This window comes from Talpa europaea (assembly GCF_964194135.1).
Source record: "Talpa europaea genome assembly, chromosome: 14".
NCBI classification, from domain to species: domain Eukaryota; kingdom Metazoa; phylum Chordata; class Mammalia; order Eulipotyphla; family Talpidae; genus Talpa; species Talpa europaea.
This window is the reverse complement of record NC_140082.1, coordinates 82,625,462-82,644,906: the sequence shown is the minus strand read 5'-3', so window position 1 is coordinate 82,644,906 and position 19,445 is coordinate 82,625,462. Positions and strand designations below refer to the sequence as shown.

General features: G+C 52.1%; 1 protein-coding gene across 1 annotated transcript in view; it reads right to left on the bottom strand.

The window, feature by feature from the left end:
- Window positions 1-603: 603 nt before the first annotated feature.
- The window catches only part of IGF1R (insulin like growth factor 1 receptor), a gene marked incomplete at both ends in the record, with an annotated part of 262,553 nt that continues 243,711 nt past the window's right edge, over window positions 604-19,445 (bottom strand). Inside the window, 6 exons of the mRNA XM_084254394.1 lie at window positions 604-985; window positions 7,435-7,569; window positions 11,759-11,888; window positions 14,031-14,190; window positions 18,575-18,685; window positions 18,936-19,165. Of these exons, the coding sequence (XP_084110520.1) occupies window positions 604-985; window positions 7,435-7,569; window positions 11,759-11,888; window positions 14,031-14,190; window positions 18,575-18,685; window positions 18,936-19,165 (1,148 nt within the window). The remainder of the gene's footprint in view (window positions 986-7,434; window positions 7,570-11,758; window positions 11,889-14,030; window positions 14,191-18,574; window positions 18,686-18,935; window positions 19,166-19,445) is intronic.

Below are 19,445 nucleotides of genomic sequence, written 5' to 3'. Positions count from 1 at the left end.
GGATGAATGATGGCCCTTTTTAAATTCTGTATGTCCCTAAAAAGGCTAAAGATACAGGTAAAAAAATTCTGTCCCAATGGGTTTTTTATAAAGACCTACGGTGACAGGCAGGTGTGTGTGTGTGTGGAGGGGGGAGGCGCGGGTGGTGTGGGGCCACAGGGAGGGACTGCCATCGCCTTGAGCTGATAAAAAGGGCGTCCCAGCTGGGTTGGTGGCAAATGTTTTTCCATTATGAAGCAGAGAGAGAAAGTGAAAGGAGAGAGACAGAGAGAGAGAGAGAGAGAGAGAGAAGAGGGAGGCTGAGGAGAGAGACTTGATTTCTCAAGTGTGGAGTTGCTATTAAGTGTTGTCATTAAGATTCTTAAAGGCCCATGTCAGTTAAGGGTTTGGGTAGAGAAATAAAAAGCTGCTTGCATATTGAAAAAAGGAACATCCCAAATGTGTTTACTGCAGAGAAGCCGTCTTCCGTGGGCAGCCATGGCAGTTCTGAAGATCCACTGAGGTACAGGAGGCTGTGGATAGATTGGTAAGACTCTCTCCCCCACCCCCCCACCGCCGAGCGTGCACACCCGTTACTGTTTGCACGGGGCCGGGGTCCCAGGATCAGCAGGTCGAAGACTGGGGCAGAGGCAGGGCCCTCTCGTTCTTGCGGCCCCCGTTCATGTGGGCGTAAGGCTGCCTCTCGTCGAAGCTGGCTCGCAGGACCAGCACGCCAGGGCCCGGGCCGTTCTCGGCCTTGTGTCCTGAGTGTCTGTCAGGCAGCGGCAGCGAGGAAGAGGAGGCGGAGGGGTCCAGGGGGACGCTCTCCATGTTCTCCGGCTCCAGGTCCAGCTCCTCGGGCTCGGGCGGCTTGTTCTCCTCGCTGTAGTAGAAGGAGACCTCCCGGAAGCCCGGCTCCATCTCATCTTTGATGCTGCTAATGATCTCCAGGAAGGAAGGCCTCATCTTGGGGTTGTACTGCCAGCACATGCGCATCAGTTCAAACCTGAGGTGAAGAAAGACAGGGATGGGCCCAACCTGCCAGGGCGGACGAGTCTGGGCTTTCCCCACCTCCCTGTCGCAGTCAGGCTACAGAGGCCAGCCCCGCTCCTGCCTCCCCAAGTCTCTGGCTTTCCCTCTTGCTGGCTGGAGCATCCCCCCACTTACCTGTCTTAACTCCCATCACTACACCTGGAAACTAGGGCCCCCTGGTCCAAGCCCCCAACTCCCACACCCCGAGAAGGACCAATGCAGGTTCACACAGAGTCCATCACGACAGGTATGATTTACACAATGGCGCTAAGACAGAAAAGCATCTCCTGCGGCCACCGACTCAACATTACTTCCAGAATTAGAATGTTCCAGAATTAGAATACCGGAAATCTCCACTTTCTCACTGACGAGGGTAAGTGGGAGCAGAGATTTCCCAACAGTCATCTCTCTTTCAGCCCCACCTGTGCTCTGCCTAAGCTTCCTCCTGGCAGCAGGCACCTGGCAGAGAACCCGGGGGTTGCAAGGAAGTCTCTGTCCAGCATGGGGTCCGGGCTACTCTGGACTGAACCAGAGTCTTGCTGGAGATCTGAAGTGGTAGCCCAACAGGCTGGCGAGAGGGGCCCTGCACAGTGAGGCAGGCAGAGGACACAGGAAAGCCGGGCTGGGGTCTCCCCAGCTGAGCCCGATGGGACTTGGGCTGCAAAGCTCTGTGGAACCTTTAGGTCATTGGGTGACTGGGGGTCCTCCTGGCAGTGGGACTGGGCCCCACTGGAGAGCGGGAGGGAGGTGACGGGGGCAGGTACTGCCCAGCCCAGAAGAGGCCAGGCTGGGACAGAAGGCGGCATGCTGTGGGAGGAGGGGTGCTTCTCATAAACACAGAATGCAGAGCCCCAGCAGAAGGCGGGTGGGGAGCCGAGCAAATGTCCACAGAGCTGGCCACAGAGGAAAGAGGAAGTCGTGGTATCCAGAAAGGTCGGCTTGTGGCCCTTTTCCACACCAAGGGTTATCCCTGCCCTATCTAGGAAGCTCTGAGCACCCCACACTGGTTTCCCGACTGGCCACTTGACTGACAGACCACCTGTTGACACTTGGCCCTCGGGAAAGTTCCCCATGGAGGAGACCCAGGGGCACAGAAATCTGCAGACTGTTCCTCTGCCTGCTGGGTCAGTCAGCTTGAAAGACGCAGCCGGGTGGGACAGTGGATGCGGTGGTGACCCAAAGGGATGGTGGGAACGGCCTGTGTTGCTGCTGTAAATCAAGTTCCCTGGCACAGTGCCAGCCTGCTTATTTACAGAGTGCCTGTGGCTGCTTCCCACAGACAAGTCCACAAGTTGTGCTGAGGGGTTACAACCCAGACCGCTTGGCTTAAAAGCCCCAAATATTTTTTGTGTGGCCCTTGACAGAAAACGTTTGCCTGCCCTCTCCCAACGGAAAAAGATCTGGACCTGGAGGGTGAAGATGGCACACAGGCCAGTGCAGGCCGCCTGCGCACCGGGGTTAGGACACACGAGCTTGTATGACAACTGCTCAGGGGAGCAGGTGCTATTTCAGAACCCCCACCGTGCAGGTGGGGATGTGGAAGGACCAGAGCATAAAATCATTTGTTCCAAGGTCCCCAAACTAGAGAAGGTAGAGCTGGGAGGGTGTTCTGGGCGCCCCGAATGCCCCTTTCCTCAGAAAAAATTCTCTTTCCACCTAAAGAGAATTAGGTCATTGGGCCTAAAAGGACACACACACACACACATATACATGCACACACACGGGCTAGGAGGGTAAAAACTGCAGCCCTCCTGGGGCAGAAGGCATCAGCCTGCCTTCTCGTATTCCCATCACTTCTTAGAAAAAGGACACCCCCCCCAGTAAATAAAAACAAGTGAAAGGCTATAAACACAGGCACCCCTCTGAGGCTGGGCTGTGACCTCCCCTCTGGCTGGCTGACTCAGCCGTGAATGGCCGGCCACCGGGCCAAGCTCACGTGGTGCCCTGGCTCCCGGCCACGCCCAGGGCCTAGGAGATGCCACCGGAGGGAGCGATGCCAGTGACATCAGCACAAACAGGCCATGTGATGCTCTTTTAAACCATCCCAGACACTCAGCCCTTCCAGGGCTGCCCATAAAAGGAAGTCTTTTTTACTCTGTGGGATTTGAGACCTTGTTTACACTATCTCTCCACAGGAAAACTTTCCAGTAGACTCTGGAAGGACGTATGAGCTGATAAAACTCCTCTTTCAAAAAAGCCCATTTTTCACAACTAGATGACTCTGGTCAGCTGGAGTGAGTGGCCCTTTTCGGAAGGTCCCCCATGGCGGTGGGGCTGGGGGCTGCACACAGCCCTTGGCCAGGGGCAGGAACAAGACCACACAGAGCTGCTGCCCTGCCGGGGAACGGCGTAAGAGACCTGTGTGACCCCAGGAGACTGGGCAATGGCAGGGGTGTCAGAGAACTCTACCCCCTCCCCACGGGGCGCCCCCTATCACTCCCACCCCCCAGCCCCATGATGTGAAGTTGGGATCACAGCTAAGATGAGCACAGCCATGCAGTGTCCGAGTCTGAGCCCAGCCCCACTCCGAGCAGTGGTTGACCCTGACAACAGAGCCTGGATTCCAGAAAGGACCTAGAGGGCTGGGTGTGCCGCTGCCCTGCTCTTCCCTGCAGCCCTGAGACGCCAGGAGCAACAGTAGGACAGGAGGCCACTCTTGCCCCTCACCCTATCAGTCCTTGGGGCAGGGAGGATAAGGCAGGGCCTGGGTACCACGGAAAGGCCGTCTCCAGGGATGCTGGGCAGTAGCGGCTGTTGCTGCCTCTTTGGAAGTCACTCAAGCCGTAAATCCCCACACACCAGCCCAGGATTCCCAGTAATATGGGAGCTTCATCAGCAACAGGAAATACCCTGTGAAAGCCGCTGCTGGGTTTCTACACACTCTTCTATGAGCTGATGAGTCTCTGGGCTAGCAGGTTGTGGCTCTTTCCTGAATATGGCATCCTGACGCCTTCCCTGGCAAGGGGCTGGACATGGAGCTGTGCAAGTTTCAGCCACAGAGGTTTATGGCTCAGTGTACACCTCTGCCCCACTGCCTTAGAATCCAGTCCTAGTCACCAGACTTCTGAAAGCTAGAAGCACCTCTCATAGCCCTGCCTGGGGGCATCAGCGGTCAGCAAGGACCAGAGGGGCTCACAGACATTTGTGGTGCCAGAATGGAGACCTGCGTGTAAGAGGAGGTTAAGGACAGGCTTTGTCATCAACTTAAAATACACCTTTACCAGGAGACCACAAGCCGCATCTGATCTCACGCCACTTGCTAAATTAATTCAAATCGAGTCGGGGCATTGAGACGCACAGGCCTGGACACCAGGGAGACATTCCTCTAAACGCCTGAGCATACTGGGGGGCTATGGGTGGGCATTAGTGGCTCTTTCTGGAGTAGCCGGCTTCAAAGGCTTGCAGGGGTCAACAGACAGCCAAAGCGTCTTCCTGGTGCTCAGTTGGCGCTACCAGCAGCCACGGTGCCACCTTGGCCCCCACGATCCGACAGGTGCCTGATCAGACCTTGGGAAGCACAGGACTGAAGTGGCTTCTCTCCCATGTGGAGGCCTGGCAAGGCTGTCGGGCAGCTCTCAAGGGTAGGGTAACTTTCCTCTCCTCTGCGAAAAATGGGCCATTCTTTAATTTCTTGTAACTAAAGCACCCCTTTCCCAGAACACTTCGCCCTCACCAAAGCTCATCAATGAATTCAGAAGGACAACACAGACACTCCCTTTGCAAGCAACTAGCCTCCTTTCTTTCTGGTCTTTTCATCAGGGGGAGAAAAATTCGCCAGGGGGGTTCTGGATGGCCAAGCAGAAATGCCTCCTGGATTAAACATTTAATATCCGCGAGTGACCACTCCTTGTGAGTTTCCTTGTCACCCTATGCTGGGAACAGGAAGTACCCGGCCTTTCCCATGGCGGGGGGCTACTTCCCAGGCATATTCAATTAATACTAAAACACAGTCACCTGGATCAGGCCCGCGAGTTTCTCCAAGACCAGCCGTACCCGAGTCAGAGAAAGCACAAAAACAATCCTCTTCTTCCACCGCCCCAAAACCACACAAACAAAACCACCACCTGCTTTCTCAGACTGTTTCTAAGTTTGCTCAAGCACCGCCAACTCCAGCATTAGCCTCTTTGCTGGCATTGCACAATTTTATGCTAATTTGGTCGTGGCCATCACTCCTCAAACTTTAGTACTTCGGTTCTGGCTCTGGGGAAGATTTTCCCTACAATGGGCTGGTAGCAACGCAGCGGCCAGGTGATGCAAGAGGAGCACAGCAGCCGGCAGGAACTGGCCTAGAGGGGTACGCAGGCCAGCCCCCCGCAGCTCCCTGGGTTCTGCTCCATGTGGACGGGAAACCCAAATGTGGGAGCTGTGGAGTGAGTCTTCTGAGATGAGGCCAGGACACAGCGGTGTCAGCTCTGCTCTGGGCTATTTATCCCCAGGGAGGTCAGCCTGCTACGGCCATGGGGCCAAACCTGGCTTCTGTCCGACTGGGTGAGGCCGATCATCCCAAGATGGTTTTATATTTGTGAACGGTTGGGGAAAGAAATCAAATGGCATTTTGTGACATGTACCTTATGTGCAATTCAAATTTCTGCCCCCCCTCCAAAAAATACTTTCTTGGTGCAGAGATGAGCTCGTGGATATGGCACCTGTGACTATATTTTGTCCTGTGACCGTACCGGTGTTGTAATGGCGGTCACAGGGTTCCCACAGAGCTGATGGCATTTACTACCTGGCCTTTTAGAGGTTGCTGAGTATGCCACAAGGACAGGGGAGCAGCGTCATGGAGAAACTAAGGCATCACATGATGCTCAGCCTGGACGCAGAGCCCAGCCCTGATCAGGCCTTCGGATGAGCCCAGCTGCCAGCCTCAGAGAGACTCTGAACCAGAGCGGTGCAGTGAGGCAGCTCTCATCCCGGCCCTTCGGGAAATGCATGAGGTGATAAATGCTTGCTGTTTTCAACAGTTAGGTTTGAGATAAAAATAAACTGCAAGCAAAAACCCTACTACAGGTGGGGAAGGGAGAAATTTCATGACGGGCAGGAAAATGCACTCAGTAATCTTTTCATTCTTTTTCACCTTTGGATCCTGGGGTCTGAAGAGGTTGTACTGGCCAAGTTTTTCAATGAGGGACCCAGGAAATCCAGAGCCCTCCTGTCCACAGCTCTGCCCCTTGAGAAGTGGAACTTTCTGTCACTGGGGGCCCTGCCATGTACCCCAAAGTCCAGGGGACACACAGGTTTCCTGGTCTAGACCATCCTCGGTGGATCGGCCAGCACTCCCACCCCATAAAGTTGATGAAAGGAGGCTGCCTTCCCCAGGTGGCCTCTGGCCCTCTTCTTACATCCTTGCAAGCTGTCTATGGCATAGAGCAGGCTCTGGCAGGAAAAACGTTCAGAAGGAGCAGCTAAAGAGGCCAAGCTGTCACCTCCTCATGGCCTTCAGGAGTCAGTCTTGGTAGGGACACTCAAAGTACCTCAGAAAAAACCAGAGCTTTGGTTTGATGTTAGGACAAAGTTTCCCACTTCCCCATCTGATTCTAAGACGGTCCCCAAGACAACTTCCCTGGTGGAAGCCCCTCACTGGAGTGTGAGTGGGGCTTGTGAAGATGATAGGGTTTCACCTCTTTCATTAGGGTTCTAATCAGTTGACTCTGCGTTCATCAAAAGGGAGATTATCCTGGGTGACTGACTTCATTAGGTCAAAGAGATGGGGGACCTTGCTGCTCTTCAATAAGCAAGCTCCCTGCAGGGAGGGGCCTGGGGCAACAGGTGGTAAGAACAGGGAGTCTCTGTGCCACAGCCATGGGCTGAGTCCTCAATGACCTGCAAGGGCCTGAAGAGGCCCTGAGACTCTGCTGACTCCAGCCTCCTGAGACGGAGCAGAGGCACACGCATGTCTGGATTCTGTAGACACTGTGAGACCAGCTTGAAGCTTTCGCGGCTGTAGGGCCACGCTCCCTGGCACCTACCTGACAGGGACACCACTGAGGCAGCAGCGTGCTGGAACTGCCCATGGGATGAGGCCCCGTGCAGTGCCTGCTGGGCCCTGACCACCACCTGTGTGCACATTCCTTGAAGGCTGGCAGCCTTTGAGCTTGGTTGACCACTCCTGTCATGTCGCATTTTTCAAAAACCACCTTGCATGGGGAAGATGCGTGAAGGGTGCTCTGGTCAACTCCCTCACATAGTCATCTTGGAGAAACCACAGCGCAAACCGCAAATCAGAACCAAAAGGACAACCAAAAGGGGTGGGATGAAGCTATCTGCGCAAAGGCCTGGGTTCCATCCATCAAGGAAAACTCTCCTCCGAAGTGCCTACTGCTGCTGGACCAAGGACACCAGTTCCCAGAACCACTAATCCCGTGGGTTCCAGGAAAAGGGAGGGGGAGCAGAGGGTGGCTGCAGGGCCCAGGAGATACGTACAGCATGTCGGGGCAGTTGTCTGGCTTGTCCAGAAGGCCGCCCTCCATGACGAAACGAAGGACCTGCTCGTTGGACAAGCCCTGGTACGGCTGCTCGGCCAGTGTGGCGATCTCCCAGAGGACGACCCCAAAGGACCTATGGGGAGAAAAGAAGCATGAGGCCTGGGAAGGGGCGGGGCACGGCGGTAATGCCCTCTCCTTTCTGGCCTTTTTCTGCAGCTCTTAGGCAGACGGAGCATCTGACCTCATGCGAGATCTCTGATGCTTCCTGCAGAGTAAACACAGCCCCGGCCACACAGCCTGGGTGGCGAATGCAGGGAGTTTCTGGGCACCACTGAGAGCTAGGAAGCACCTGGTTTCTGACTGCACCCCAGACAGGGCAACTGAATTTAAGGGGCTAGTCCCAGGCATCTTCCAGCAGGGCAGTATCGCCCAGACCTCTGGGTTCTAAGAACAGAACACAGATCCCCAGATTTGGCTGGGACAGTGAGGTGGTGGCCACAACTGGGGGCGGGGGCAACTGCCTCTGGACGCTGCAGCAGAGTAGGCTCCACAGGTGAGTTTTAAAAACAGGGAGACCAGGACCTGACCCCAGTTCTGATGTCATGGGTCTGGGATGTGGCTCTCAGCCTTGCAGGGTTTCAATGCTCTACAGGGAGGTGTGTCGCATTCTGTGGCCAGGGAGGGCCCAGCTCCCAGTGCTGTGGAGTTGCTGGCCTGTGAAGCCTCAGTGTCCCCACTGAGGTTTGGAGGAGGGCAGCAGTGGCTGGGGAGGGGGGCTCAGTGTTGTGGACAACCAAGAATTCTCAAGTGCAGAGTTCAGCTGAGGAATAAAGGCACAGGCAGGCAGGCAGGGAGCAATTGCACCTGGTGTGCAGTTTTGCCTGTGGGTTGGAAGATCTAACTACTGGCCAGCAAATTAAAACAGATAATACAGAACTTTAGTGATAACATTAAAAAAGACCAGCTGTGGTCTGCAAAGGAAGTGGCCTTCTTAGCACAGTCCTCCACAAGTTCTCCGTGATTTATCTGCCTTTGCATCTGGTTGGTGTCATAAGCAGGCCGCAGAGCAGCCAGCACCTGGGGCTCTTGAAGGATGTCCCCGGCCAGGGGTGCCCAGGAGCACACCCACAACCCCGGGACGGGACACTCCCCACAGAGAGCTCTTGGGATCCTGGCAGGGATCCTGAGCTGGGAGGGCCTCTGACTGTGTTGGACCATTTCATTCACTGCTTCAGCCATTTGCCATGAACAAAAGGGTTTTGTACAACTTGATACTAAAAGCAGATGTTAGACATAAATAGAATCTTAGCAGAGGACTGACCCACCCAAGGTTCTTAACTGCCGGAAATAAGAATATTGATATTTCTTTGTATTGTGCAAGAGATCTAGAAAAGCCAAAGACCCAGAAGCCAAAGCACGTCATTCAAAGGCCTGGGCCAAGGGCAATGGGATTCTCCCCCCAACCCCCTCCACCTCCCTTTAGCGGTGTCCATATTCGGGAACCCGCCAGTTTGCACAAGTGGCCATCAGGTCTGAGGTGTGGTACGGGCTAAGAGATGACCAGATGACCAGATTGCTGTTTTCCTGACCGCAGGCCTGGCTCACGAATCATCTGAAACTGGGCCCACTTTTCTTGCCCCACAGCCTTGGCTGGCTGTCTCAGCTGCCTTCAAGTAGCCAATTCTTGCTGGGAAGCTCCCAAGCTGACCCTTTCGGCCCCGACGGCTCTATTTCTGACTCCTGGGGACTTGGCCATCCAAAATTCCAACTGAACTTGGCCTCCAACCCTGCTCTTCTTCTGGAGTCACTGCTGGTGATATCCTGTCCCACCTGAGCAGCCCTTTCCTCACCGTCCGGGGTGCCACCCCCGCGGCTCAGGGCAGATTTCTCGGAAGGTCTGGCCTTCTCTGTCCTCCCCTGCCGGCAGCACTTCCAGCATGCGGATGGTCTCCCTGCCTCGCCGACAAGAACTTGCCTCCTCTTGGACAACAGCATCTTTCTCAGGGTGGCCTGCATTCTGGCCAATAGGCCAGAGTTTTTGCAGAGCCTGAGAACTGGTCCTAAGACCCTGATGCCCCATGTGAGGCCTTACTCCATCTCTCAGCCTGGTTCCCTCAAGTGTATCCCGCCGGCCTCTACGTGCAGCAAGCGCTTTGCATTGCTACGGCTTCCTGCAGCATTTCCACTGGCAGGAAACCCTCCTCAAGGCCCGTCAGCACTGACTCATGCCTGGAGGACACCCTGGCATCTTCTAACCCAAGTGAGCAATTTGCCAGGGACACAGTGCGACAGGAAGCCTCAGGAAGAAGAAGCATGAGCCCCAGGTCTGGAATAGTCTTGAAGGACAGCAGGACAATCTGAAGGTGCTCAACTGGAGAAAAGAAGCCACTCCCTCATGACCCCAAGGCCTGCCTTTTCAAAAACAGAGCAGCGTGTGGCTTCTGCTACACAGAGAAGGGCCAATGGGGAGTCCCTGGGCTGACATGAGCAGAGCTTGAGAAAAACCTACAAAGAATGAGGATGGTCTGACTTTGCCAGAGGAAACCCGCAGTCCTGGGAAATGTCTATGCAAAGCTCCAAGACCAGCTGTCACAGACACTGTGGATGGACTTGGGGACTGGGCCTGCCCCCAGAGACTCTTGCAATCCCAAGATTCTGGGCTCTGCTACAAAGTCAGACAAATTAAAACAGCATTGTATTTCTTTCTAGATTTAACTCTTTAGGAATGGTGATGTGTGATATTGAATACAACCTAAAATGACCTCCATTCCTTTAAGAGGGACAACTTTCAGTTTAAGCTTGGATGGCAGAAACCTTCCACATTCTCCCATGCCCTGTCCTATATAACCTGCATTTTTACCCTCAAAGGCTGTTTTTTAAAAATTGAAGCACTTCAGGGCCTGAACAGTGACTGAACACCAATGCCTATTCTGTTTATATATAGTGTCTCTTATTGGTTCACAATGGTTAAAGTCATCAAGTGGGGCCAAATTGGCATTGAACACCTTCAATGTCTCCTGAGTTACCACCTCTTACAATAATTGCTAATCAGAATTTGATTTTAACAACTCTTGTGTTCTCTTCCTACTCTGCCTCTGTGTTCCCTGACTCTCGGGGTTTTCTATTTCAGTCTACTCTAGGCTGACCTCAAAGCTCTTGGAGGCATGGAACCTAGAATAAACAGATGCATACATGAGCCCAGGCCTGCTTTCTCCCTAGCACTTCCATGACTAAAGGTGGTGTCAAGCACTTTGATTTGACAGTAGAGATAACCATCCTGGACGAGCTGATTTGCAAAACAGAGCTCATACTTGAGCTCCAGAAGCACTCAAGCTTTGCTGGGTCATATTCAAATGCTATTTCCAATTTGCACCTGTCTTCCAAAGAAGATTCAGGCCGCTGAACTGTGAAGGGTTCATGAGGCTAAAAAAAATGATGTTGGTCACTACTGAAATCACTCCTCTCTGTGGTCATCCAGACACTTGGAGTAAACAACTACCATTTCTGTAACACACCAGCCATGGGATCTCCCAAAAGGACAGCCAAAAATCAAGCTGACGTTCTAGAAGGGCCCGTTCTCATGCCAGGGCCAACGCCTGCCAAGAACCTCAGTTGTATTTGGGAACCTGACCGCCTCTCCACAGCGTTGCTGAGGAACCACAGTAAACAACACTATTGTTTTCTGAATTCTCTGCATGCCTCAGCCTATGAGCTTTCTACCCCAAGACACTTTTATTGGTAAGGGAGACTTTGCTCCATACCTTGCCTGGGTCAACAAGGATGGACATCCACTGCGTGAGGACAGGCAGCAGATGGAACCCAGCACCGTCACTCAGCAGAGCATAAAAACAGCAAACACCTAAGACTCATACACTTCGGGCCTAATTAAAGCAAGGTTTGCTATGAAAGCTCAGTTAGGTGAGGAGGCCACACAGACACCTTGCATTTATTTACTGCAAAAGAGAAAGACAGCACAGACAGGCAGGGCAGAGGCCGAGAGGTGACGTTTCCTGGCACGTCCCAGCTCTGGGAGGTGAGCTGGTGCTGTCTCGAGGACATTGAGCCATGCAGTGAGCAGCTAAGGGGTAAAGAAAAGTGGGTCCTGCAAATTCTGGAGTCCCACAGCTGCCCTGCCATCTTACGACAGTCACTGATGGTGCAGTGCGTCAAAGCTGGGATGTGTCTCACGTAATGTCAGCCAAGGCTGGGGTGGGGCTAACAGTGGACGGATGACAGGAATGAAAGAAAGCTCTGGAGACTGAGCCAGGGGGGCTGGTGGGGGCCGAGGTCCGGGCTGGCCTTAGAGGGGCAGTCTCTCATACCAGACATCAGAATGAGTGGTGAAGACTCCGTCCTTGAGGGACTCAGGAGACATCCAGCGCACGGGCAGTAATCCTTTCCCTCCTTTCCGGTAATAGTCTGTCTCATAGATGTCTCTCGTCATACCGAAGTCTGGAAGGGGGAGAGAAGGCACATGAGTTAGGCCGTGGGAACTGCTCTCAGGACAGAGCATGGACAGACCCTCAGGAGGCTGCTATCAGAGTCTGCAAACTTTCAAAGTTAGAATAACAGGGAGAGCCAACTGAGATGAGCCAACGGCCCAGCAAAGACTAAGAAATCTCTGCTTGCCCGTCCTTTTCAAAGCTGCTTCTTTTGAACCTCCCTGGTGGTGCAAGGGGTTAAGATGCAGCACTATGAGGTATGCACAGCCACTGCAGCACGAGTTTGATCCCCAGTCAGGGAGCTACCCACATCACACAGCAGACCTCTCCTATCTCGCCCGCTACTCCACTCAGCAGTGTATTTCGTCAGTCTGCCTGTTCTGTTCCCCGCTCTGTCTCTGGTGAATCCTCTCACCCCCCACACCTCTGGCCTGTACCCCAGTTCTTATAAGCCTAAATAAATAAATCTTTAAAAAAAACCAAAAAAAACAAAGTTGCTTCTTTTAAAAAGCTAATTCTCTGAGGAGGAGGGAGAGAGATCAGAGGGAGGGAGGGAGGAGCACAGGGGACAGAGGTGATGGTGCATGGGTGCACTAGGGAAGGAAACTCTATGGGGACTCCACCTGAGGGGGTGGGGGAAAGCAAATATTGTTTAAAAATGAACAATGATGTAAAAAATAAAAAAAATGATAAAAAATGTTAAAAAGATACTTTATAGGTTAAACTAAAAAAAAAAAAAAGCTAATTCTCTCACAGCATTTTAAAATGAGAAGCAGTTTACAAACTGTCGAGTCCCACAATTTATCCAGGAAATTGGTGCTTCATAGACCCACGATCATTTATACTTGGTTTTGAAACCTGATGAAATAAACAGGAGCCTGTTAGTTCCTATTTACTTGGTCCAGGGCCCCACCGCCAGAGGGGAGAAAGTGGTTTCATCGCCTAATAAGGGGAAAAATATTGAGAGTAGCAATTCACCAGGAGAAAAGCTCAGGGTAAGCAGAGACACTATTTACGAGGCCCCTGAAGCTATTACTCAATAATGTTTTTCAACATAATACTCCCACTTGTTTTTGAAAATTTCTTCCATTTTTCCATGTCTCTAGAAGATGTCACGTAATTATGTTTGATGGCAGGCTTGCTTTAAAATCCGAAATTATTGCTTCTTTGTCAGATTTTGATTTTCCACTCAATCACACGACCTTTTCTTACTTTTCCATTCTCCTCCCCAGGAGAAAGGGCTGCTGTCTTTTTGAAAATGTTCATTCATGTCTCTGACTCTGCCACCAAGAGGGAAGCCACAAAGCAGAGAGAGAGAGCAAAGAGCTCCCGGGCCGTTCCCCAGCACAGCCAGCTTGTGCTGTGCAAGGACCCCTAAACTGTCTCTGCAATCCATGAGTCACTGGGGATTGGAAAAACATTTTTGGACCCTGGTGAAGAATAAAAATAGAGTGTGAAAGTCTTATTTGTGAATTAAGCCAGTGGCATGCAAATGAAAGGACTGCACTACAAGGGGGGAAAATAGAACTGAAAAAGAACCAAGTGATTTCCTCCTAAACACATAACAAATTTTAGGAAAGAAAAACCTCCATTACCAAGAAAATGTCACTCTAAATAAGCCACACGGTTAAACAGCAAACACGATGCTGGCTGATGGGCCTTCCAATGGCACAAAACCAGCTCGGAGGCTGTGGGGGCCAGCAGGGAAGAGGGTCTCTGCCAGTTTGGGGGTGTGGGGGGGCACAAGGACATCAAGGACCTCAGGAAATGTCACTGACTGTCCTGGCAGGGTGTACTGGGGGGGTGGGGGCTCCCCACACTGAGTCCTGCCCCCCCCCCCGTCTCCTGGGTCTGTGGTGCCATCATCCCCATGTCCAAGGTGGCGAAATCAAGGCTCATGGAACTTAAGGCATTTGCCCCAGTCTTTCATCTGTTTGCACGCGAACCTAGATTTAAGTTCAGCCCCCCTGTTTGGCAGAGAGTCTGGGTCCCCAGAGAGAAGGGGACAAAGCAAGTCCAGGCCCCTCCAGCCCAATGCGTCACGGGCAGGCTAACGCCAACACTGCCCTGTGGACACTGAACACTTCGTGACAACCCCGACCCCAGCCTGAGAGCTTCGTTCCTGCCCAGATCTGGAAAGCGAAGGACACACCTCCGATTTTGACTGTGAAATCTTCGGCCACCATGCAGTTCCGGGCAGCGAGGTCCCTGTGGACGAACTTGTTGGCGTTGAGGTACGCCATGCCATCTGCGATCTCTCCGGCCATCTGGATCATCTTGCTCAGGCTTGGGGGTGCGAGCACTGGATTATTCTGGTGGAAATTATGAAAGTCATGTGAGCATTTCAGAACTGTTTCACCCCACGCTCTCTCAGGGTTGGTAAACCCAACCTTGGTTCAGTCCTGGTTCATCCTGCTAAGAAACTGGGACATGTTTCGAAGGAACATGTTATCATGGCAACCGGAGCACTGTGTGGTGGGGAGCCCTGGTCTAGCTCACTGGCCACATCACACTGCCCTGTGGGGCAGACACCCGTCAGTACCACGGGAGAAGGCATTTCCTCTTTGGGTGGGGAAAAAAATTATTAAAAGTGAAACTAGTGATTTTTCATATTAAGAGTTCTTGTTTTTCACAAGTTTCTATTAGTGTGTTTGTGTGTTTTTAATGCTATTATCACAGTGCAGGTAGGAGAGGGGGAGCATCACAAAAGCTGTAAGGGAATAAGCAGTGTCTCCCCATTGGGTCCTGTCTATTGTATCGCTATTAAGCATGGTCACAAATGATCTAATGATTGTCATCTTCTTTCACTTTCTTCTGAAGCACAAAAGTAAAAATCAAGAAAAAGGAATTTTTTTCATTTTCTAACATGACATGCCTTGTATTTTGCTTTCTGTGGGCAACGAGGAAAACATGCCCCTGACAATTTAAGTCCAGCTGCAGCTGATTCTGGAGAAGGACCCACCTGAAGCACCGAAAGTTGCTGGAGAAGCTTCTCCTCTTTGCAGAGGAGGCCAACATAACTGGCTCTGGCACAGAAAAGACATTCCCGCAAAGAAAAAAGCCATTTAGGAAAAGGTTTTATATAAAACATGTGTCCAAGTCTGCATCTTAAAATTAAAAATGAAAACCCAGTGAGCATTCTGCAGCTCAGGGGCTAACCCACTCTTGATCGCACTAGAGGGCAGAATTTACCCAGCATCCCTGACTCCAGAGCACCTTTGACAACGCTGCCAAGCCATTCTGCTCTGACAGCACCCACGGGCCACCTTCCTGGCTCAGAACCCTTGAACCCCAGGAAGGGGAGATCTGGGCTCTGGGATCAGATGCCTGGGCTCTTGCACATGGGCTCAAAGTGGGGTAACCGCAGAATGATCTGAGACCCCACATGGATGGTGCCTGATGCCTGACTGTGGTCCAGGCCCACAGATGCAGAATTCGCTCAGCAAGGAGCTGCGTCTGCTGAAAACTGCCTTCTAGAAGCGGTGGAATCAGTCTCCACATACTTGCAGGCCGGTTCCCTGACACTCGACGTACATGTGAACCCCAAAGAGACAATGGAGAGTGTGTCTGACGATTTAAAATATTATCACTAAGTAGCCTAAGGATTCCCCTTTAGAACCTTTCTTCCCTCAGTACTTCTCACCTCTCCAGGGCTCTCTGCCTGCATGGAAGATGGGGACCCCTGCAGGTGAAATGTGAAGTGCGTGCTCACGGTCCTTAAATTGTCGGGCGTTATGGTGCTGACTTGAAAGTGGTTTTTCATAAACAACAAGAAAATCAGAATTGTGGGGAGGGGTAGGAGTGAGAACAGGACAGGGAGCATAGTGGCTTACCATGGGGGCACTATGGTGGTGCTGCCCGATGGGGGGAATCTTAGTGTTACCTCAATTGAAAAAGCAAATTAAAAATGAAACAAAAGACAAGCAGAATCAATGAAAGGGACCTGATTTTAAATACTGTAGGAGGAGGCCAACATTCACGGTGCTGGACGGCTGATTCGCAGACACGCAAGAGCAAAGTACCTAACTCGCACACACCAGCACCTGCAGTCCACACGGTAGTGGGCAAATCATGACTGGGGGCAGGGCAGCCAGAAGAATAGACTGAAACCGTGGACAAGATCACATGCTTACACCTGAGCTGAGTTCCAAGGTCTCACTCTGATAAGTCATCATCTTATCCTACACACGGGGAAACTGAGGCCCGAGGCCTGAAACACTGGGGGGCTGCACAGAGCCAGAGCAGCCAGAACCAAGACAACATGTTCTGCTTTTTTTTTTTTTTGTGCCTGAAACTGGGGGGCTGAGAGTTTAACCTTTTTTTGGGGGGTTTTCTTGAGATGCCTCAAAAGGTGCTGCTCAGGAATATACCCAGCCACCATCTGACGAAGCCGCTCTCCTTCCTGCTGGCTTGGGTGTTAATTACAAAGTGGCTCAGGGAAAGGTGCTCAGAAGTGAAACTGAGCAACCGGTACTGGCGAGGTGATTAAGGTGCAGGTTAAAAGAAGGAAAAGAGGCAGAAATTCTGGGAAAGGTCACAGGGGAGACAAGCAGACACCCAGCTCACTCAAGCCACAGCCAAGTCAGGATGAGGGTGAGGACCCACCCAGGCAGCGAGATGAAAGGCGGATGGTGCCGGTTTTATTTCTAAGCATTTATTTACCATTTCATTCTTAGAATTACTCACTTAAATGTCTTGGCTCCAAGGCTACGAAGCTGACTGGTGGGTTCACGCCACAGGCAAGTGATACCAAGGTGACTAACGAGAAACCACACAGGACCTTGGCAGGTTTGGAGTTTGAAGCTTATAAATACAAACCAGCATTTTTTGCTGGATTAAGCAAAGATGGTGCAGTTGAGGCAACTGTCACTCACCCGTGCAAACACCAAAACGACTAACAACGCAATCAAAAAATGGGCAAAAGACCTACATTGACATTCTTCAAGGAGGAGTCACTTACTATGAAGGGAAGGCTGGTTATGGTCACAATGAGGCTCTCACTCTTGCGAGAACGCCCACATCAAAGGCTAGAAACAAGGCCTGGCGAGGATGTGGAGGAAAAGGAACACCCATCACTGCTGGTGGGAGTGTAGGTCAGCAAGGACTCGGTGCAAAATGGTACAGAGAAGTACCACAGGATCCAGCAAGACCCTCTCAGGCATTTCTCCCAAGAATATGAAAACAGAATTGGGAAAGATGTCTGCCTTCCCGTCTTCACAGCAGCATGAGCCACGCTAGCCAAGATATGGAAACCACTCACGTGCCTGTCGACTGACAACTGAATGAAGACCTTGTGGCCTAGCTACTCAAAGGAATTTTTCTCAGCTAGTCAAAAAGATGAAATGATGACTTGGGGACTGTTATGGGATGGATCTTGAGGTGATTATGCTAAGTAAAAAAAGTCACAAAGGGAACGACAATTATTTTTTTTTCATTTGTGGGATAAAAATAACCAAAGAACACAAACTTGCAGAACACAGCAAAAATAAATCTTAGACTCTTGAAAACTCTGGTGGTTGGAGTCGGGGGAGGAAGGAAGGTACAGGGAGGGAGAGGTGATGGGGGACTGGCCTTGGAGCTCAGTGGAGCGAAGTGGATACACATGGTGAGGTGTGCATCTTTACTCCCAAACTTATATATTTTTAAAAAAGGATGGAGGCCTCCCCGGTGGCGCATCGGTTGAGCGTGGGTTGCAAAGCTGCCCGCAGCCTCTGCAGCGCCGGTTCGATCCCCAGCTGCTCCCCGGCCACCGGAGGAGGGTCCCACATGGCGCGCAGACCTCTCCTGCTGCCCGCTGCTCCCCTCAGCAGTGTATTTCGTCAGTCTGCCTGTTCTGTTCCCCGCTCTGGCTCTGGTGAATCCTCTCACCCTTCCGCGCTTCTGACTGTACCCAGTGCTTGTATAAATAAATAAATAAAAATAAATCTTTTAAAAAGTAAAAAAATAATAATAAAAAAAGAATGGCAAAGCAACAAAATTTTGGAGGAAAAAAACCAACAACAAACCCCACCACATGGATGCAGATCAAGAATTGGATCAAACTTCCTTGTGGAGATGATGCTGACTGTATGGTGGGGTGTGTGGGGGGCGGGGGCTGCTAACGCGGGGATGTCTCGTGTCCGGAATGCAGAGGGAAACCGCACCAGCAAGTCCCAGCTGCCAGGGCAAGAAGCCAGTCAACCTACTATTGAACCCGGATGAGCATTTATCAAAGGACTGCCTGCCACAAACGTGACCCGGGTGTGCCCGGGATGAAAGCTGAACACAGTGGAGCGGAGAGAAATGCTCAGAAGCAAGAAGAAAAAGTCTGAGCTAGGAGAGAACTCGGAGGAGGAGCTGGTCACCACTGGCCAGGGGTGGGCACAGCTGTGTGGAGGCGCTGGCAGATCTGTAGTGGCCAGTGGGGAGAGAGGGTGATGGGGCTGCCAGCTGAGGGTGGAGGGAATGCAGTAACAGAAGCACAGAGTGGGGGGGGTTAAGTAAAGGGGCATTGAGCAACAGCAAGTGTCTCTCACGGAAGCTCATGGTCTTTCTCTGGTCAGCAAAAGCTTTTATGTACAGGACCTAGAGCCACTCACACAGCAAGAAGCATGCAATGCCGGAGAGCAGATGGACTCACAGACAGTAGCTTCTGCAGGAAGGCTCTAAAGGAATGAGAAGAGATAGTGTGTGAAGTTGGTTAAAAGCAAAACTGACCTCCATTTCTGGCCTCAGAGACCGGAGATAGCTTTTGAGATCCCCCCGCGTCATCAGTTCCATGATGACCAGCGTCGGCTGGCCCTGGGACACCACGCCCAGCAGCCGCACCTGGAGGAAGGGAAGACAGGGATCAGAGGGTGAGGGTGGGCCTGCTGGCCACATCCCCTTCTGGCCAGGAGCTGGACCCATCTGAAAGGACCATAGGGGCTCCCGGGGTCAGGATGTGCATCGCATCCAGAATCTTCCCCGGCCCAGGAATCCAAAGACAACAGTGAGTGGACAGTGATGCACAGGTGGCTCCAGGGAAGCTCTCTTTCTCCCTAGGTCAGGTTTGGGCCTTTTGGGAGCTTTCTCTTACCACGTGGTGGCAGTTGAACTCCTTCATCACCGAAGCCTCGTTGAGAAACTCGATCCTCTCGCGCATGCTCGCGGCTTCGTTCACTGTTTTGATGGCCACCCTGGTTTCCGGCTCATCTTTAACCACACCCTTGGCCACTCCTTCATAGACCATCCCAAAGGAGCCCTGGCCCAGCTCTCGGCTCATCGTGATCTTCTCACGAGCCACCTCCCACTCATCGGGCACGTACACTGGGGAGGAAACCAGAACCAAAACAGGTGAGGCAGGGAGCTCCTGGGAGATGTTCTCAGGGGAAACGTGGGACCAGGGATACAGGATGCCACCTCCTAAGTCCACAGGAGAAACCCCAGGGAGCAGTGAGGTGGCTCTAGAAGCTCCAGTCCACTGTGGATTCGAGTGAGACAACTGCAGGGTCTGAGACGGAGATGCCAGATCATCAAGGACGCCTAGAGAATTCGAGGGTATCACGGTATCTAAAAAAACAGCCTCAGGTAGGATAGAAAGAAGTTC